General features: G+C 45.3%; 1 protein-coding gene across 1 annotated transcript in view; it reads left to right on the plus strand.

Annotated features, from left to right (window-relative positions):
* Window positions 1-22,551, plus strand: part of LOC119172568 (phospholipid-transporting ATPase ABCA3) — a 451,578-nt gene that overhangs the window by 71,187 nt on the left and 357,840 nt on the right. The window contains exons 3-4 of the mRNA XM_075893215.1: window positions 3,813-4,023; window positions 4,939-5,191. Of these exons, the coding sequence (XP_075749330.1) occupies window positions 3,813-4,023; window positions 4,939-5,191 (464 nt within the window). The remainder of the gene's footprint in view (window positions 1-3,812; window positions 4,024-4,938; window positions 5,192-22,551) is intronic.

Here is a 22,551-nt window from a genome sequence, read left to right on the forward strand (position 1 = left end):
TGGATTTCTTGAAGCGCTTCATGCCACTTAGTGACTCACGGCAAGCGGAAGCGAAAACGTTTAACTTGCAAAACTTGTAGTCACTGCGTCGCGCCCACATCTGGCACAGCTTTACTGCAGAAATGAGCGTCTCCTGTACCGCCAGAACGTCATTGTTTGGCTATATCGCAACATCCGAGAATTTTAAAGGGCGGAAAGCATACGTAGGTATTCTTAAATTCATCATTCTTGTGCTGATTGAAGGAGCAACATGGGATGGATGTGAGCTCCGCTGGACCGCAATCCAAACATCACTGCTTTCTTGCTTGGCCGTGACTAATAGGCTGCTGATTGAGAACGTTACTATCACAAAGGCGCGCTTGTGTTCTGTCGAAGAAGTACTCTCGCGTTCATGACAGGGCAAGGAATTTCACAGGAGAACATATCTGGAAACTGCCATCACGTTAAACGTTCGGTGCCATGCAGCAACGATCGTGTTAATATTTTGCGGCTGATTACCGCACGAACGCCTCGAAACAGGCTCGGGACGCGCGTCCTAGTTCTGTTCATATATTTTTCAGCAAGCAGATAGGTCGACCATTCACTGGCAGCCATATTTTATCGCATAACAACACTACTTATCATTAGGAAGAATTCTGAATAAATGAAGTCTTTCTTTGCAACATGCGAAAATTCACGCTAACATATCAATGAACTAGTATATATGATCGCTGGGACCTTCTAGCAAACGTTCATGCAACACAACAAATCTGTCATAAACAAACAGAGGTTGAAAACCCTGACGTAGCGTTTGCTTGCACTTGACCAAAAATGAGAACATCCTGGTTCACTGGAAGTACGCTAGGAGCGCTGGAAAATGCGAAAAACGAACAGCGATCCGTGAAAAGGCAGATATTATTTTCTGAAGAATGTGGTGGAGCATGCGCATCGAAGTGCTTTGTTAAAGTTGAGAAATTGGACAAAGTTGGACGACAGAGGTTTGAAGTGATAACAAACGACCATTTAATTAGTTATATGTTGTATACGGCAGGGTGGCCTGGGAAAACGAGACAGCGATGCGGTCACCATAATCTCTGGGCATCACAAATTGGCCAGCGTGGGTGGCGTTCATCGTGGGAGCCAAGGCTTTTCTCCCCTTGGCAATGTGCAGGCTATCCCTTTCAAAACGCGTAGGCGGACCATGCACACCGCCACTGCAGAACGCGAAAGCTGTGTCTCGATACACAGTGGGGCTCTTGAATTTTCGGATTCCTGGGTGGCTTCTGGAGACCCGCGGGCTCCCCGAAAGCTACCGCTGCATCCGGTTCTGATAGAAAATGACGGAGGCTGGCTACGCGCCCGCCCGGCGTCAGCCCAACGGTCGCAAAATCGAACGCAGGACAGCCAGCGTAAACGTAAACAAACTCTACCATCATGGCAGCAAACAAAACAATGCGCCGCGTGTATGTTGGTTTTTTTTCGCATTGTCTGCTTGGAAATACGTAGCTAAGCTCGCCAAAAAGCTGAAATAATATCCTCGAGCGTAAGCATTTGGAGTAGGACTTCGTACGCTCGCACAATCACTCGCCGCGTCCGCGAACGAAACGGCCAGCTGGCGCACGCTGTCTTGAGAACGATGCAAGGTGAGCTGCCGTGACAGTGACGGCTAGACAAGCTAACGTCTCTTTTAGTACATGTATCAGTCACTGAACAACACGATGCGAAGTCACACGAAAGTGATCGTGTCCGATGGAGGCGGAAATGTTGTAGGCCCGTGTACTCAGATTTGGGTGCACGTTAAAGAACCCCAGGTGGTCTAAATTTCCGGAGCCCTCAACTACGGCGTCTCTCATAATCAAATGGTGGTTTTGGGACGTTAAACCCCACAAATCAATCAATCAAAGTGATCGTGTCCCCAAAAGAGCTTGAAGATATATACCTGCTCAGCTATCGCATATCATACGTCGCAAACACACGTTGACCAACTTACTAAAGTTTATGATATGCATATGTATTGGTACCACGAGTGCGTGTCGTATATAAAATAAACAATTACATCACACGTTCTCGACCCATATTTAGATCTTGCCTTGGCCTGTTTTTTAGTCATAAGTGGCACTTAACGATTGTCATGTATATCAGCCTTGATTCGACCTACTAGGTCATAGTACGTACTGCGCGGCATTATTACGAAGAGGTGAAAAAAGACAAAGCCAGCAATGAAATGGGCCACGAAAGGATGTATACATTTCTGATTCCATTTTCCGTTTTTTTTTCTCGCGCCGTATCGTATAAAATCATACCACATATGCTGGCTAATAAATGAAAATGGGTTCGCACGCCGTTCGCGACCAGCGAGCATCACCAACAGCCGCGATCTAGGGCCTTCTATCACCATCGAAGATCAATCGTGTAGTCAGGACAGAGGTTCTAAGAGGTTCACGTACGCAAACATACGACGAAGTGAGCTAGTTCGATCACAATCGTCTTTGCTAAGTGCACAGAAAGCAGGCACAGCTTCACAAACGACTACTACTGTACGAAAAAAAAATTAACTCTAAAGTTGTCTCCATGCGTGCGTACGAACGTGTACTACGTACAAAACTTTTAAGGCATGTGCACGACGCAGTCAACAGTTCACCGTGTTGTTCACAGGAGGAAGCTTCATAGAAAACTTAAGAAATGCGATGAACAGTAGCTTCAAACACTCGCCGCCACTGGTAATCACCTCATCTCGCAAGGCGGAAAAGGCTTTAGAAGATAACGCCACACGTAATGACAAGCGAAGGCGCAGGACTCAAATGCCCACATTACAATCCATCGAGTCCTTACAAAGATGGCCCTGAGCACGCATCGTACCTTTTCGGCGTCTGCTACCCGAAACCTGCCAAGAACCTTCCAGAAACGTTCCACGACTAAATTGTCCTAGAAGCGTCTGGCGACCCTCGGGCTCCCCGCGGGTCGCCAGAACATCCAACCCGAGAAAAACGATCGCCAACCGAAAGTTGCGCCGCGGGGGGGGGGGGGGGGGGAGCAGCCCGAGAAAAATGGCAGCCCGCGGGTAGCCAGAAGCCGAAAATCGAAGAGCCCCAGTGTATGTGACTGCCGCAATCTGTGAACGCCATCAGTTGCCAGGAGAACGCGTAAAAGAAGCAACAGAAGCTATTGGCCTGCACGTGAACATGCCAATCCTTTAGCGTGGAATGATTCACTCTGCCAATAATGTATGTAGTGGTAATAGCGCCTACATGGCCGGAAAATTTGTCTTCTATCAAATCGGTGGCTATAATCTGTAAACCTTTGGCGCATGCTTTGCAAACGCATACACTTTTTGGTGTTTAATACTAAGAGTGATCACGTTCACTATTTCTTTTCGTCCGTGGATTACGAATTTATCAAGTGGATGTGCTTCTAGAGACTAGTTATTGTAGAGTTATGCGATGGTTTTGACAGCCAGCTTCATGCGGATGTTCAATGTAACAAAAGCCAGGCACATGACGAAGGCCTCCAATAAACTGCTGCCACTACAAGATAGATTCAAGTGGATCAGCTCTAATCTCGATTGCAAACATAACGGGTAGGGTCAATTCAGCGTTATTGAAGTCGTTGCCTTGTTGCCTAATCTTGACTTAGGCAGTTTGCCTTAATATCACACTATTGCTGTGTTTGGAGGGTATGACACAAGAAGCGCACCTCAATTACCGGGAAACATCAACTGACAGGTGTATAAGCTAGATTTAAAATAATTCAACATTTAGTTTCTTATACTAAGAATACATTCCTTATGAACCACAACAAAAAAGCTGAACAATGACCAAAACGACCACTCACAGGTGCTGATACTGGACGAACCGACGGCGGCTTTGGATCCTGAGACGCGGCACAGCATATGGTCTTTGGTGAAAGAGTTGCGAGGAAAGTCAAGCATTCTGCTTTCCACGCACGACATGGAAGAAGCCGACGTTTTGGGTGATCGGGTTATTGTGATGTACAATGGCAGCATCATTTCCTGGGGCTCACCTAGCTTTCTCAAAAATGCATGTGGTGAGTGTTCGTGCAGATTTAAACACACATTGAATTATGCTTAGAACAATTTTTGTGACTTGGTACCTGGGAGGGTGCCAAGTCACAATTTCTTACAGCATAGTAATCAAATAAAATTTTTAATTTCATAATATTCTAGCTGTTTGTATCATGCCTTGAAAACCCAGTTTTGGGCATTAAATATACAGTGATATGAAGTTGGCTGCTTCCTGGAACTTTGCTATATGATTACACCTATTCTTTCAAAATCAATTTTGCACGTTCGAGTAGCAGTGAGTTGCGATATTTCAGAATGTTTCCTCTATGTATATAACTGTCAGTGTTCTGTTTGCGTCGTTCTTAACTGTTACCGCTGCGCTCATTTTCACATTTTGAATACGAGAAAAAAACTTTGGAACTACCAGATGTCTCACGTAGCATAAAATATTGTATCAGTACCATCAGCATCTTTTGTGTGTTGTAAAATATTTTCGCAGCTGCAAGCAGCACTAGGTTGGGGGGTATTTGCTAGACCATCAATATTTCACTGCGGTTATTGATGGGCAAAATTGATTGATTGATTGATTTGTGGGGTTTAACGTCCCAAAACCATTATTTGATTTTGAGGGACGCCGTAGTGAAGGGCTCCGGAAATTTCGACCACCTGGGGTTCTTTAACGTGCACACAAATATGAGTACATGAGCCTACAACATTCCCGCCTCCATCGGAAATGCAGCCGCCACAGCCGGGATTTGAACCCGTGACCTGCGGGTCAGCAGCCGAGTACCTTAGCCGCTAGACCACCGTGGCGGGGCTTGACGGGCAAAATTTTCACGCGCAATTTTTGTTTCAATCTGACTGAGAGAAAGTAACCATGTGCAAGATTCTTTTTTTTGTCGTTCAGGGGGTTTCATTTAACTGGCTGTACCTTGCAGGTGTTGGGTACAAGCTGCGCATTGAAAAGGAACAGACAGTCTTCAATTCTGAACTGGTCCTGGCTGTAGTAAAGAATGCTGTACCGCAAGCGACTATCGAAGAAGAGAAGGAAAACGAAGCAATTATCGCACTAAATACCATGGAAAGAAATGACTTCCCAGCTCTGTTCCGTGAGCTTGAAGGCGGGAGTGAACGGCTAGGAATTAGGAGCACTGGATTGACTGTGGCGACGATGCAGGATGTCTACATCAAGTAAGTCAGCTGCCTGAATCTGAATCACTTTTGCTTACTACTTGGACGTTTGCTGATACTTCAGGTCTTCCGTTTTTAAAGCACCATGAAATGGTTTTTTGAGTTTTTTTCAGTGTTTAGGCTAGAGGACCGACAAACTATTCACACCACAAATTTAGTGCACCACCATGAACTACGGTCGCTAGCACAAATATGTCATACCCCACTTTTCATCTCTGCCTGGCCTCCTCAACTCATGAGGCATGCTCGCATGGCTGGCGATCGCAGAGCTCTCATGAGCGTGCTGGATGACTTGAGCTTTTACCAGTCCAGACCTCTGAGATGGCTTGCCGACAGATTGTGCGCAGTCTTGGAGGCCGAAGAGACGAAGATCGAATCTAGACTAAGATTGCGGAGTGGTTCATATATGCTCTGACAGGTGCCGCTGCTCTAACATGTGATCTTACTTTCGCACATTGTACAACCCATGACAACCAATCAGACCAGCAGCCACGGTGACATGGCCGCTGACGTGCTTTGGCCTCGTCAAATGACCAGAACATGTCGTTCTGTGAATGAGTGGTTTAAAACGCATTTGGCCGAGTATTAACGATCTGCAACTATCCACACCTATTTGCAGCTTTATAGCGTTGTACTACATACACAGTATACGCAGAGAGCTCAAACAAGTATTTAAATACCCTTGGGACATGGTTTGATCAATTGATATGTGGGGTTAACGTCCCGAAACCACTAAATAATTATGAGAGACGCCGTAGTGGAGGGCTCCGGAAATTTAGACCACCTGGAGTTCTTTAACGCACACTCAAATCTGAGCACACGGGCCTACAACATTTCCGTTTCCAACGACAATGCAGCCGCTGCAGCCAAGATTTGATCCCGCTAATTGGGGGTCAGCAGCTGAGTACCTTAGCCACTAGACCAACGTGACGGTGCCGTGGGACATTGTCTGCCAGACCGAAGTGTTTGTACAGAATCGCCAAACCGTTTCAGGGTCTCTTTAACACTCTCCTCAACGGTGTACTGTTCGCAGTGCCTGCGATTAGCAGGCGGTGAAGAAAACTAATGTATCGTGTGCTGCTGCCTCCACATATTTCACTAAGATAGTCATTTATATTTATCATCATTTATATTGGTCGGTTCGACTACTGCCTCTAAGTGATTAATTGGGTGCATAGCTTGGTAAAACAAACAGAAATCACTCACACTCACTTAAGAAATATATATTCCGTTTTGTACTCCCGAGGGCTCAGACTCACAAACATTTTCCTAAACCATGGCTCACGCTTACGAAGGTTTTTTTAACCAGGCTCACTCGCACTCCGAATCATTAAATATTTCTTACTTGAAGTCACTTAGACTAGGATTCATCACTCAATACGGGACCGATTGATTCCAAGTGATTTCTTCTTAAGGAATAATTGATTCACTGATTGATTGATTGATGATGAATCAACATCATCAGCCTGACTACACCCACAGCAGGGCTAAGGCCTCTCCAATGACCCGGCAATCAACCTGGTCTTGTGCTTTCTGTTGCCATGTTATACGGGCGAACTGTTTAATCTCATAGACCCCCCTAACTTTCTGTTTCCCCTTCGTGCGTCTGCCTTCTCTGGGAATCCAGTCAGTTACCCGTAATGAGCAGCGGTTATCCTGCCTACGTGCTACGTGCTCGCCCCTGTTCTTTCCTTCATCTTGATTTCAACTATGATATCCTTAACCCCGCTTGGTTTCCCGACCCACTCTGCTCTCTTTTTGTCTCATGAGGTTGCACTTGACATTTTCTTTTCTATTGCTCTTTGCATCGTACCAACGTGAGCTGAACTATTTTTCTAAGCCTCCAGGTTTCTGCTATGTAGGTAAGTACCGGTGAGATGCAGCTGTGATATATTTTCCCTTTGATGGTCAGTGGTTCATACCATTCTTGATTTGGGAATTCTTTCCGAATGCGATCCACTCCTTTGATAGTGTTCTAGTTATTTCACTTTCATGGTTCGGCTCCGTGGTTCCTAGCTGTTCTAAGTAGACATATTTCTTTACAACTTCCAGCGTCTCTCCACCTATTGCAAGGCGCTGTTTTCTGCCGGTATTGTTGCACACTGCTTCAGATTTGCGCATATTAATTTTCAGACCTACTCTTTTGCTTTGCGGGTCCAGTTCAGTAATAATAATTTGTTTCCAGAGTTACTCATCAGGGCAATCTTATGAGCGAATCGCAGGTTACTAAGGTACTCTCCATTAACTCTTTTCCCCAACTCTTTCCAGTCTAGGGTCCTGAATACCTCTTGTAAACAAGCGGTGAATAGCATTGGAGAGATCGTGTCTCCCTGCTTTACACCCTTCTTCATTGGGATTTTTTCTCGTTCTTTAGGGAGAACTATGGTGGCTGTGGATCCTCTGTAGATTTTTTCCAGTATGTTTGCGTACGGTTCGTCGATGCCCTGACTTCGTGGTGCCTGAATTCTGCTGATGTCTCGATTGAGTCAAATGGCTTCTCGTGATCTAAGAATTTTATGTGTAGGGTTGATTTTATCCAGCGCATTTCTCTATTACCTGATTGTTAGTATGAATATGGTCTATTGTGAAGTAGCCTGTACGAAATCCTGCTTGGTCCTTCGGTTGATTGAACTCTCATGTCGCCCTAACTCTATTAGTTATTATTTTGTAAATAGCTCGTAGAGAAGGAGCATAAAGCTGATTTACGTATAATTTTTAGTCTTTGACATCTTCCTAATAATAAGCAGGACGATGTTGGCGTTGTTACAAGATTATGGTGCCCTTCCCGCTTATAAACACTTCGTATATAAGACGACCAGTTCTGACACAATATCCCTGCCATCTTTCAGCTGGTCCATCGTTACCTTATCTTCCGCAAGGGCCTTTTCTCTACGCATGTGTTGTAGGGATTCCTCACTTTCAAAATCGTTACTAAAAGGATGTCGAGTTTCTCTGGGCTACTCTTGCTTCTTCCGATATCATCCTGGTTGTTTCAGCTTCTGCACAGCTCTCTGTAGGACTCCTCCGCCACAACAACAATTCAAACCGTATTGGTTATGCCATTACCTTGCTTGTCCTTTAATGCATATATCTGATTTAGCCTATGCTCTAGTTTGCCTTCACAGCTCTTGGCTTTTGTCGCTTTTTACAGCCTGCTTTTCTCTCCATGTTGTACCGTCTGATGTTGCCTACCTGACACCCATTGATTGCCTTCGAAAGCTCCACTAGCCCTATTTTGTCGCTTGAATGTAAGGTTCTCATGGTTTGCCGTCTCTCAATGAGTTTTTCGTCTGTTGAAATAGTTTGCCAGTGTTGTGTCTAGGGACAACACCTCCCACTTCCGTTGCACACTCTCTGATGATACTAGTAACAATAATGTTCATTGTGTCAATGCTATCCTCGCTTACCTCGTTTAGAATCTCGAATTTATTCTGAAACAAAAATATGAATTCCTGCAACTTTTCTCTCACCACTAGCTCACTATTTAGCTTCTTGCGTATGGGTTTGCGCTTCTGCCTTTTCGAATCTGGCTGAATATGAGCTCTTATCATTTTATGGCAACTGCATCGGATCTTGCCTACTACTTCTATATCCTGCAGAATGTCTGGTGTGGACACACAATGAAGTCTTTTTCCTTTTTAGTTTCGCCTTGAGGACTTCGCCGCGTCCACTTACGTTTAGTTCATTTTCTGAAGGTGTTCAAAAAGCGTATATTATTACGTTCCGCAAATTCTACTAATAACTCTCCTCTGGCATTTCTAGAGTTGATGCCATACTCCCCCCCCCCCCCCCCGCACAGTCTCTGGCCTGTTTCTTGACTATTTTGACATTGAAGTTACTCATCAGAATGGTATACACTGTTTATACTTGAATAATTGCTCAATCTGCGTCTTTGTACAAGCGCTCAACCAAATGATTATCATGACTCAATATAAACGCGTAGGCTTGTACCAGCGTCATCTTGTACCTTGTGTTAAACTTAATTATGATAACTGATGCCTTCTCACTGATATAATATTCATCTATGTGTGTCAGCAATATTCTTTAGTATATGACACTCCGCCCTAGTTTTTTTCTTTCAACTAATTCATGGTAACATAGAACGTGTCTTTCAACACATGTGCTTCACATGTCCTTCTAACGCTCAGTCCCATTACGTCCCAGTTCACCATCATCATCATTATCATTACCACCACCGTCATCGTCATCATCATCATCATCGTCATTGTCATCGTCATCATCATAATCATCATCATCGTCATCATCATCATCATCATCATCATCATCATCATCAACAACAACAACAACAGCCCGACTGTGCCCACTGCAGGGCAGAGGCTTCTCCTATGATCCGTCAAACAACCCAGTCTCGGGGTTTCCGTTTTCACGCTATGCCTGATAAGTTTTTAATTTCATTGGGCCACTGAACTTCCTGTCTTCTTTTCGTGCATCTGCCTTCTCTGTGAATTCATTCAGTTCTCCTAATGACGAGTGGTTATGCTGCCTACATGCTACGTGTCTGACTGTCCATTCCTTTTCTTGATTTCAACCATGATATTCCTAACCCTGGTTTGTTCCTTTATCCACTATGCTCTCTTCCTGTCTCTTAAGAGTACACCTATCATTTTCCTTTTCATCGCTCACTGTGTCGTCCTCAACTCAGGCTGAATCCTCTTTGTAAGCCTCCAGGTTCTCCCAGTATGTTTATGTAGGGTTCTTCATTGCCCTGATTCCGTAGTGCCTGAATTAGTGCTGATGTCTCAACAGAGTCAAACGCCTTCTCGTAATCTATGAAAGATATGTATAGACGTTGGTTGTATTTAGCGCACTTCTCCATTACCAGATTGATAGTATGAACATGGTATATTGTGGAGTAGCCTGTACAAAATTCTGTTTGATGCTTTCGTTGATTGAACTTGAATGTCGCCTTAATTCTATAAGCTATCGTTTTCATAAATAGTTTTTGAGAATGAACAATTAGCTGATCGGCCTGAATTTTTCAATTACTTGACGCGTACTGTATTATGAATAAAGATGACGTTGGCTTTCTTTCATGATTCTGGTGCCCTTCTCTTCAAGAGACGTTTCGTATATAAGGTGCCTCATTTTTCTAACACAATATCTCCGCCTTATTTAGGAGGTCGGTTGTTTTCTTTATTCTCACCAGCAGCTTTGTCTCTTTGCATTCCTTCTACAGCTTTCCTTACTTCCCCTGTCATTGCTGGTAGGAAGTGGAATTCCTTTGGGCTATTATTGTTTCTTACAATATCGCCTTAATGTCGTACCACATATGGGTGTGGTTACGACATGGGAGTGGCACGGAGTGTGCCAGCACAGCCCCGTGCAGCAGCCAATCGGAGAACAACGGCACCTTCAGTGGAATCTAGTGTCCACTCGCCTAACTGCCTTATTGGAGACATCTCCTTGGACCAGCGCAATCTTGCAAACTATGCAACCCAGTTGAAAAATACGCCAGGCCGTGCCTGGTGTGTTTTTTCTGTTCACACCAGAGTGGGAATTCAGACACGGTTTTAGGCGTATACGGCCGGTCTGATGTATGCGGCCGTTTTCTGGTGTGCTAGGAACTGGTGTGTTTTGGCCAGACCCGGGCTGGTGTGTTTTGGGAAAAACCTGGCTGGTGTGTTTTGGTGAGAACAGGGCTCATGTGTCTTTGAATGTTGGGTCCTCGTGTATTCTTTATCTTTACATAATTTATTGCATTTGTGGATGAACACATGCACTTTCACGTGCCCATGGGCAAAAACAGCAGGCTCGCACAGTACTGTAGGACTGGAAATGACTTCTATACTATATTTTTTCTCTTCGTCTCAGCTTGATCATTGCGTTGACCTGCGTCGCTTCCTTTTTCACAAGGGTTCGGACAGCACTGAACGGCATGGGAAAGACGAAAAATTCATTAGAACATTGGCCATTTTGATAAATGAAGATGAGTACGTTTGTTGCAAACTTGTGCTCTTACTTTTTCAAAGAAAAATTGAAGGGTGTGCAAATATTCAAACTTTCAAATAATTTTCAAAAATAACTTGTATTTATTTATTTTCCATTGAATGTTTTACTATTGGATCTTCCCGAAGACAATCATCAATGCCCAATTAACTGCGGCCGCTTCAAAATTTTTTAAATGCTTTGCCACACTACACTTGCGTTCTGCAGCGAAGCTGCCTTTAGAGCTATGGTAGGAATTGCATTGATTCAGAAAATCCTGGTTCCAAAGTGGAGATGCACTGTGTTGGTTCAGTCACCCCTATTTTTTTAATACGCTTCACCTCTCCACGGGCTACGCTACAGGCGTAATCAGATCGACTCACGAAACGACTGGTTCAAAGCTGCATGGTAGGCGTGGAGGCCTTATTTGATGTTTCAGACTAAAAGGTTAAAAAAACTGTACACACGTTTTCAATATCTAAAATTTCAGGTGTTTTTATGCACAGATATATACAGGGCAGATCAGAAACTTTAAATTCGAAAGGAACACGCCGTTTTCCACCAAATCAGTAGGGCCTCCACAGAAGTTGATGGGGTGGGGGTAGGGGAGGGACCTTTTTCGTATAAATTGCTGTCAACACCCTATCGGTTGCACCAAATATAATAAATAAATACAATATGGCCTGCAGTGCTTCATCTTTTATAAAAAAAGGGAGCACTTTCTCCTTCAGATGTTGACCAACTTAGCGAAAAAAAAAAACGATGCCACATTGCTACTCCATAATAATGTGCTAAGCAATCTATTGCAACTTTTCTTCTGTAACTTCACTTGAAAGCATTCAAAACATATCCAACAAATGTTCAAAAATGTTTGACTCAAACTCACACTTCAATATTGGAATTCGTTTCGCACACAAAATTTTTCTATCCACACAGCTAAAAACAACAACAACAACACAGATTCATTTCTGTTCATTAGGAAATGCCTATCACTGATCTACGGCAGTTCATTAAGCTCACTAAAAACACTAGAAGTAAATGTACATTTGCAAAGATTCTAATGTGCTCCTCATACAGCCCAACCAACCGAGAAACTCATTATAAAGGTAGGACTATTGTTCAAACAAACCGTGCCTATCGCACATCAAGGAACAGCAATGGCTGGAATGTCAGTACAATCACGGATCACAGTTTTGGTTTTCCTTCCGCAGATCACTACAGACAATGAAGAATATGCAACAGCTAGAAGGCACCTGAGTTTCAACAATACCAAATTATTTCTGTATGCAATTCATGACAAAAGTAGCAATGCCTTTCAGCATTTCCCCCATTATGTATGTACATCATCAGCTTTATTCCACCACGTGGCCTCAACCTGCTTTGACTGATGCTAACGCCACGAAGCGTTAGACATGGTTTATTTACTGCAGCAAATTATAGATTGAGTGCAGGTTGATTTCTACAGTAAATTTCCAGTTCACTTCTGCCTAACTGGCGGGTCAAAAACACACTTGGCAGGTCCATATTCGCCACATTTTTCTCGCGGATATTTTCACGCAAGCCCATGAAATTTGTTGCCAAAATTTATCTTAGCAATGAACAATTGTGTGCGACAACTCACGCACCTTTACAGTTTGTAATGGCAGCTGCTGCAAAAAAATGTTGCATTGCAAAACTGAGGAAACGCACATTCATACCACTTGTAAAAATTCCACAATAAATTAATCTGAAATGAAGTGAGAAAGCAGTTGATGTTCTATACAAAAATATTACTTTGTTCAAGAATCAACAGCAATTTCGAAAACGAATGGCGTGTTAGCTGTCACACACTATGGTTTATTGCAGAAACAAGCATATGACAATGAACTTGATGGGAGTGCGTGGAACATAGCCACGAGCGAAACATGGCAAAAATAAACTTGCTAAGTGAGTGCATTGAATACACCGGTCAGGCAGATATAAAACAAAAATTTACTATTCTAATCAAACCCCGCTCCATCTATACTATAAGGGCCAGCAAACATGCAGAGTCCAACACGTGGCAGCACTACAATCAGTCAAAGCAAGTTAAGGAGCTGCGTCCAAGCATACAAGTGTGCCGATGGCTGGAAGTTCTGTGGCTGGAAATATAACTTGCAGCTGTTACTATAGGGCACTATAGTCGCCAACAGGGCACTATAGTAGCCAAACTGGAAACAGGTTATAAAATGCATGCATGACAAAACATACACACATCTGAAGTGAGCAAGCTTCCTCAATAACCTTACTATTCTTCATCTTCTTGTGGAGGCGATTGCTGCTGTGCAGGCTTCTAGCTGCCTTATGGAGGAAACCAACAGTTTCCGTGAAGCTCCTATGCATGCCGTACCGGCCTCTGTCTACGTAAATGTGATGGTATACCACTTGACCAAATCTTTGGAACAGCCATCAGACGACTCTAAGTGGCCCTTGAGGGAAACACACCATTAGCTAGGTGAACCTGCGCACACACAAACAAAAATTATTTCATAAAAAAACTGAACAAACGGCACTGATTACTTCATCCTGGTGACTAAAATGATGTGCTGAGTTTAATAAGCTCTGAATTACACTTTGAACCGAAACACATGCAGTTGAACCACACTGATTTATTTTTGAGAGGACAGTATGAAATGAACTTAAGAGCTGTAAAATTAGCGAAATAAAAAAATGAAGTGCTGAACCACACAAAATTTAGTTTCAATTCATACACTTGAGAACAAAATGTGCCACGTTTCCTGGAGAATTTACTTATGTGAGATAAGCAGCAAGTATCTCAAGATCACCTGTAGTGTCACATCCACTTAATGAATAAAGTGCCACTTTGGCCAAGATTTAGAAAAAGAGGCCTCCCTTATAGCGATAACTGTACCCAGGTGAGCCAGTGTCAATGAGCAGTAACACAGCCCTGTAAGCAGGCAGGACGAGTTTCGAACTTTAGTAAAAATGTTGAATTTTTTTCAGCCATATTCGTTATGATCAAAAAACGCTGGTCGATTTAGCATGGAATTCCGCTTAAAAAAATTAGCAGATCCCACGTAAAGTGCGAATCGATGATATGCGAAGCACTAATGCGAGAGGTTGGTATGTCACTTTAAAATCAGCACAATGTTACGAGGTGGAGGTAAATTATGCGGTACATGACTTCCGTGTCATGATTACCATGTTTGGATGTGTCGTTTACCTTCGTCATCAATGACGTCACGTGATACGAAATTTACTATTTGAGAAGCTAGCGAAGTGGCCACGAGCACGCTATGAGCATGCTATCTTGTCATGTTCTTACTTGACACGCGTGTCAGTATTATAATGTTTGCACCAGTCATATACCTTCGTCATTCATTGACGTCAAGTAACACCAAACTTGGTGTAAGTGGAGCTAGCAAAATGGCCGTGAGTGCATCATGAAGGGCCCAATTTGCTCCAACGTAACGCTGACGCGCACGCACGCTGGCCACAGAGACGCTATGTTACAAAACTCAAGCACTTTATAGTCAGACGCCAGGCGCAGCCAACGCGACCAGCGTCTGTCGGCACGGCCCGACTGTAATCAGTGCGAAATGCGACATGCTGCATTTCGCACTGATGCGTTACCCAAACAGCACAGCATCTGCGTGTTTTCGTGACCGAGGGACGCACATGCGTCAAGGAACGCGGTGCGGCGCGCGCCTGCGAGTATATTGGAGGACCTGCGCCTGGCGTGGCAACGCCGGCTAGACGTGACGAAACGAACGCCAGTGCCACGCGCACTGGGTCACGTCAAAATATATTGGTGCCTTGACTGTGGCATGTTGTCATGTTCTCACATGACACGTATCTCATGATTATGATGCTTGCACCAGTCACATACCTTCATCATTTATTGACGTCACGTAATACTAGATTTGGCACATGTGAACCTAGCGGAACGGCCGCGAGCGCATCACGAGCGTGACATGTCATATTTTTGCATGACACGCAAGTTGTGATTATCTTCTTCAGATGTGTCATTTAGCTACGTCGTCTGTTTTAGTCACAAAATACTTAATTTGGTACATGTGAACCTAGCGAAACATCCGTGAGCGCATCATGAGCGTAGCATGTGGTCATGTTGTTACATGACACGCACCTCATGTTTATCCTGTTTGCACCACTCTCATACCGTCGTCATACATTGACGCCCCGTAATACCAAACTTGGTTTAAGTGAAGCTCGCGGTACGACCATCAGCGCATCATGAGTGTGGCATGTAGTCATGTTGTTACATCACCCGCATCTCATGATTATTATGTTTCCACGCGTCACGTACCTTCGTCATCCATTCATGAACCGTAGTACCAAATTTGGTATATGTGACGCTAGTGAAATTGCCGCGAGAGCACCATGAGCGCGTCATGTAGTCATGTTGCTAAATGACACACAAGTCGTGATTTTCATGTTAGGGTCTGTGACTTGCGTTCGCCATTCATCGATGTCATAGCATACCAGTTTTGCAACATGTCATGTGAACGAAACCACAGCAAGAGCAGCAGGACCATCAGATGTAAATAGTGACGTTAATGACATACATGTCATGATTTTCATGTTATAAATAGTCAAATATGTTCATCATTCAGTCATGTTATGCCTTACCAAATTTGGTATTGATGCCGTTATCAAAACGATCAGGAGAGCTAAAAGTCATAGGCGGCTAGTTATATAAATAAATAAATAGATAGATAGATAGATAGATAGATAGATAGATAGATAGATAGATACGCTGAAAGTCGCCGAAGTTCGCAAAGAAATGCTTCGCATTTAAAATGGCTGTGACTTAGTTCAGTTGGGTCTTTGTGTGTGCAGCAAAAGGTACAGTTATTCTTATTGGAGAAATTGAGCTAGCATCCGCAGCAGCTGTGCGAACACAGCTTTCCATAGGTAATGGCTGGCATGCTGCATCCGCAGGGCTGCTGCGCATTCCCACTAAGTCTGTCTATTGTTTACAGATTGATTCTCTGCATGGTTACGCTTTTCGAGCATATGGCTCATTCTTTCTCTGTGTCCTCAGCTCGCTGTCTCTTTTTGGTTTCGTTCCGACGTCTATGGCTCTTTTAGGCCAATGCCTCCGACTCACTCTTTATATCTGCCGACGATTCCGACCGAGCCGCCACTTTACGATGCAATGCCAGCCCCTCCTCTGTTAGGTCTGAACAGAACAATAGAGTTAAGCAAGCACATACAATGTTGACATTGAGTTGTAAATACAGTTGCATTGCGGTGTGCTTCTCTCTGTCGCATGCCAGATGACGCGGTGAGTGGTGCAACCACCGAATGAAGCGAAATGGCGATAATGTAGCCAATGTAGCTCCCGCTATAAAACTCTGAATTTATTATGCATAGTCAAATGGAAGTAATTTACAGTCTCACTAAGCATGCGAATAATTATAGCCTCAAAGTTGCATGGCAGTGACGGTGAAAGTTTTGATATCTTTTTTTCTCGACTGGCATGCGCTGATTATATTGTTTGGGAAGATTAGGCATTGGTCATACTATCTAAAGATAAGACATCCATGATAAGTGACGCAAGCAGCACATAAACAGGGAGGTGTCGACACACAGGGCAGCTTGCACATTTGGGATGGAAACACTTCACTAGTAGAGAATGACTGCAAATGAACAAACACTTTAAGGAATATTTATAATCACACGGAGCAAAATAACGAATGAGTGGTACTGAAGGAACTTAAAAGCTGGTAAGCTTTGGGCTTCCCTGGTCGCATGCTTATTTCGAGCTTTTTCAGAAGCATGAGCACAGTGGGGCAGCGCATTTGAAGAACACATGTCGGCTATCTAATGATCATCACAACGTGCATGCTCATGCTCTTTCAACTAGACGTAAACACTAAATTAAGGTCATATTTGCATGTACTAATATGTTCAAACAGAGTTTTTTCTGACCATTATTGTTTACTAGAATAAGCTATATGGTTTATTTCTTTCATTTTCTACCCAGTTATGATTAGGGTGTGACAACATTTGTTCTGCTGAAGAACTTGTGATGTTATCGTTATTTTTCCTATTGTATTTATGCACCCAACTCCTATAAATAACCCTGCATTGGGTTGCAGTGCTTGAAAATAATTAAAGGGAAATAATCAGTCGCTCGCACCTGTTGCGTTCACTGGGGTGAAACACGGGACCAAGAACTGTGGTATTCGACAAGTCACCTGAATACAATCGTATATTCACCGTGATTAAAGAAATGTGTTCGCAAATCATGGTTCCATGTATTTGTACACAGCGCTAAGCATAGAATCCACTGAAATACGTCTCTTGCCTCGACGGCATCTCGGCGTAAGCACATGCTGTTGAATATGCAGTTAAAAAAAAAGCGCACGCAAAGCTTCGCAATGGCGTCGCGCGTGCGTTCTGTACCGACCTCTCGTGGGCTCCCTTTGCATGACGCTCGCAAAGCTACACCTGCAAGCTTTGCATACGGTATTCTATACGCAGGTTACATGCAGCTAGCGATCAGCAAGCCCTCTGGGACATGACGTAGTTTGTTAAACACGGCGTGACTGAGCACATCACAATTACAGGGGTGGGGCGGAGGGGGGGATATTCCCTTCTTAAGCGAGGCTAGTTAGAGAAGATAAACATACGCACCCAATACGTTGACCATGCAATGAAGAATTTTACTTCACCTATCGTATGCAGAAGTACGGTGTCGTAGCGGCAGCCTTTGGTGCTCTCATTGGTGCTCGCTTTAAGCACTGTTGTTGTTCCCAGATGTAAAGTCGTCAACGTCCTTGTGGCTCAATCATCTCACTAAGGTGGCCACTACAACCACACGCTCATTGTACTTATAACATTATTGATCTTGTAAAGCTGGTATCGTATGTTCAAGAACTGTGTCTCGGCAACAATTGACATGCGAGCCATATTTCACGCACACATAGTTTTTGTGAAAGCCCTTGAAAAAAAAAGACGCCAGTGTTGCTAACAGAGCCGTAAAAGTGAATGTTTCACCGTTAAGAAAAGGTGTACTAGCAGTATATCTTCTGGGGCTAATGATTTGTTGGTTAAACTAAATGTACCGGTGTTTTAAACCACAAATATAGCACTAACAAGCATGAAAACAGTAACAATATTTTATTTTGTGGTAGCATTTGTATTTGTATCTGTAACAGCATTTGTTTTTGTATATGTGTAAGTTGATACCGCTGTTTTGTACGGATGGCTACGATGAGAGCTGGACGTTTGCCGAAAGAGTCATTTCATAAGCATACTAGGTATTAGGATATCGAAGAATATGTGGGTGACCGATTTCACGCGTATTTTTCTGCTGCCCCACAAAGAATATGCCGGGGTTTGGAATGTTTCTGTCACATGGTCTCCCTACTCGTTACCTTCTCACCTGCCCTCCGGGAGTGCAGCGCATTCCAGTGGCAGGTTGAGTGGCTCTGCTCTCAGTGCTCTGCCCCTCTACTCCTATTTTCTCAATGGAATTCGCCATAAGAAATTTCCTGGAAAAGTTGAAAATGGGGAGGAACGGGAGTGTGAAGGCACCCTTATGTGCACTTCACAGCCCTGAGGCATGGCTGGTGTGCCTCGCATGGGCTCCGTATTCTACGAAGTTTTTGTTGAACCAAGACTGCTTTTTAAAGCCAACAGTGGTCTCTCTTGAACTTCATCAAGTTGCCGACACTGCTGGTGAGTGCCCAAACCTCTTTGTTCTTGAGGAGCTTTGCAAATTTCAACTCTTGCTGATCGGGGGAACGCCACCTCGTCAGCCCTAACGCCTCCGGCACCGGCGTCGGGCTCGCGCTTCAACGCGCGTGCACAAGTTCATTCGGCAACGCAATGGCATTCATGTTGAGTGGCACGGACTTACCTGCCAGAGAATTTAACCCAGAAAAATGGAGTGTAGTCCTGAATGCCCGACAACGCTCACCTCGACAGCAGTCAAAAGAAACTGAAGGAACGCAGTCAAGTAAAGCGGCATCAGCTGCCGAAACGCCAGCACACAAAACGGAATCACCGCCCAGCGTTTCCTCAAAGCTCGACCACACAGCTGTGGCGCATCCTCGCTTAAAACGACTGCCACGGTTGCCCGTCGATGACTTCAAGATTGTCTTTCGTCCGAGTGCTGGCGTAGATCTGGCCAAATACAACGATTTAGAGTTACGAGCGGCTGTAGTCGCCAACAGCGGACTGCACTTTGTGGTTGCCGACGAAGATCTTGTGTGCACCAATATGGCCAAGAATATTTTCACTGTGTCCACATCTTGCGCCGACCGAGTTGCTAACTATGCAATAATACGAGAACTCACGTTACGTGCTAAAACTGGGAATTCATGCGTACATAGCTCCCCAGGACGGAGCGTGGGCAGGGATCATCTACCGCGCTTGGAATGGTGAATCACCTCAGGACTTGCTTCAAGAATTACGTCGAGCTAATCCCCTTCTACCAATAGTCCAAGCAAGGGACATGGGGCGTACCTCAGGCTCAGTGCTCATTCACCTCATGGCTGAGGAGCTTCCTGCGTCAATCAAAATGTTTGGCATCCTCTACGCCGTTGAAACGCCGAGTTGGCGTCTGCCGGGCAGGACGCGCCCTTCCTTGGACGCGCCCTTCGTTCCACCTGCTGAGCCAATATGCTGGACGGTGCTGCTGTTATTATGGACGGTGATGAACTCCCTCCGGAAGAGTTTGGAGAGGAACACGGCTGGCGTTCCGCCGCGGTGAAGAAAAGCTCGAGGCGCACGAACGCCAGTGCTACAGAGCGTGCCACGGCATGCGGCGAGAATGCCAGGGGCAATTTCAGTGCTACAAGAAAAGCTCTACACTTGAAGAATCAAGTTATCAAATCATCGAGAATGCCTCGACTGCCTAGCGAGCACTGGAAGATTATCGTCCGTCCAAGGGGTGGCTTGGATGTTGAGAAGGCGGGCTCAGCTAGACTTGGCCGGGCAATCGCAGAGGCGGCTGGAATTGTACCCACGCTCATTAGTCAGGACATTGTCTGCCCGAATGCAACGCAAAATATCATAGTTATTAGCACGGCGTCCCGTGCGAACGCTGACTCTTACCTCAGGATGAGCTGCCTTACATTGGGAATGAAGAAGTATGACATCAACACTTACGAGGCTGCCCCGCATGAGACCTGCAAGGGGGTCATCCGTAAGATTGACGCATCGGAGAGCCAGACGGAGCTGGAGAGGAGCATCCTTACTGAAAGAAACCCCACGGCTCTGGGAGTCAGACGTATTAAGAACACTGAGACGGTGGTTATTGTCTTCGATGGCTACAAAGTTCCCAACTTCATTTATTTCGGCACAGCGCTGGTCAGATGCTCGCTTTACCATCGGCAGCATGACTGCTGCTATGCCTGTGGCAGACTCGGGCACAGGGCGGACGTCTGTCCGACACCGGACGAAGCTGTGTGCAAGAGGTGCGGAATCAACAACCCTGATGAGAACCATCAATGTTCCCCGACCTGTGGATTCTGTGGCGGCCCACACGCCACGACGGATAAAAGTTGCCAGCAAAGGTTTCAGCTTCCATTTATTGTGCGAAGGCGGCGAAGAGAGCGCCGTGCGGAATCAGAGCGTCGTAGTCAGCAAACGGTACCTGCTAACGCCGACGAGGGTGTGAGCCAGCCTGCACACCGCAACTCCAGCTCAAACAGTCGTTCTGCTGCAACTGGGGTGGACAGCCGTGACTCATCGCAACAGGCAAGCAGTCGGTCCAGACCCAGATCTCGGTCCAGAAGTCGCTCCCAAGGCCAGCGAAAGGGAACTTCGTCTAAAGGCCGAGCCAAGTCCCGGTCCAGAGATCGTCGTCGGTCCCAATCCAGAGGCCCATCGCACTCGAGGAGCCAGTCCAGGGACCCGCATGGCACAGTCCGTTTCCAAAGCCCACCCCAACCGGAGATGCAGGGTGGCTCCTGGGCTGACCGGGTGCGCAGCGGAGGAGGTGAAAAGGTAACGGGAGGCACTGCGCCAGAGCATGGTCTAGCGGAGCTAAATCAGCTTAGGAAGGAGAATGCCGAAATGCGCAGCATTATTGAGTCGCTGAGAGCCGAAATGGCTGAGCTTAGACGTGTCAGTACATCTCAAGCTACTCTGGCATCTGCTTCTCCGTGTGTAGGTTCTCCCTCTCCTCAACCCACGGAGGTTCCCATGGTCGTGGAAGCGGGCCCCTCGGGTAACCCAGCCAAGCGTAAGGCTGCGACTTCAGCCGAGAATGTGCAGGCTAGAGCTAAATCTGAAATTAAGGAGACTCTAAATTCAATTTGCCTTGAGATTCACAAACTTAATGAGCGTTTCTCGGCGGTCGATCAACGTCTCACAGTTATGGATCAGAAAATAGATATTCAACATGCCAGAATTCAATGTGTGGAGAATCAATTACAGAACGCCGGCCTTATGGTGCAGAGCCCCAATATCAGGGGAGCAGCTCGGATTCACCCGGATTTCTTTCCAGAGGGAACGCCTTTATCGGCGCCCATTCCCATGAGTATCCCCAGTTCGGATAGTACAGTTGCTTCTGTACAGAACCTGACGGCAGGGTCAGGGAGCACCTCCAATGATCAAGATGGCCTCGCACGCTGAATTTCGTATATGGCAATGGAACTGCAGGGGGATCCTTAGCAAAAGGGGCACCCTGCAGCAATTTGTCCGCTCTCACAGCGAGAAGCCGCAAGTGATCCTACTGCAGGAGACGCTGTCTGATAGTGTAACCCTCCCGGGGTACAAGGCACATGCAGTTAAAGGGGAAGGCAGAGGGATTGCCACGTTAGTCAGCAACAAGTTCACCTTTGTGACACATGATCTAGGGGTAAGACCTAATAAAACGGAGCTCTCCTTAGTTGAGGTCATTCCGAGTTCTTCCAACCTTTCCAGCATTTTTATACTGAACATATATAGTAGCCCTAGTGATCATAGGCAGCGTTTTAGGACGATCATAGCTAAGGCAACCAGATTGGCTGGGCTCTCTCCTCTGGTTGTGGCGGGGGATTTTAACTCGCCTTTCCGGGCGTGGAACTACCCGTATGATTCAGCTAAAGGCAGGAGCTTGTGGCAGGAGACGGGAGATGCGGATCTCTCGTTAATTACGGACCCGATGTTTCCTACTAGGCGCGGCACATCCACCACCAGGGACTCCACCCCGGACCTAGCTTTCGTGAAAAATGCTGGCTCGGTAGGTTGGGAAAATCTTCTGACGGATTTAGGAAGTGATCATTATATTACAGTTACTAAATTACAGATGGAGGCAAAATCTAAAAGAAAGTTTACTTACGTGGATTGGGATAAATTTCGGGAGTCACGCAGCGCTCGAGCGGAACAGGGGGAAATCCCGGACTCTCTGGGGCAATGGACAGAGATGCTGCTGCAGGACGTTAGAGCGGTTACCAGAACCATTGAGACAGAGG

Source organism: Rhipicephalus microplus, chromosome 4 (assembly GCF_043290135.1).
Source record: "Rhipicephalus microplus isolate Deutch F79 chromosome 4, USDA_Rmic, whole genome shotgun sequence".
Taxonomy (NCBI): domain Eukaryota; kingdom Metazoa; phylum Arthropoda; class Arachnida; order Ixodida; family Ixodidae; genus Rhipicephalus; species Rhipicephalus microplus.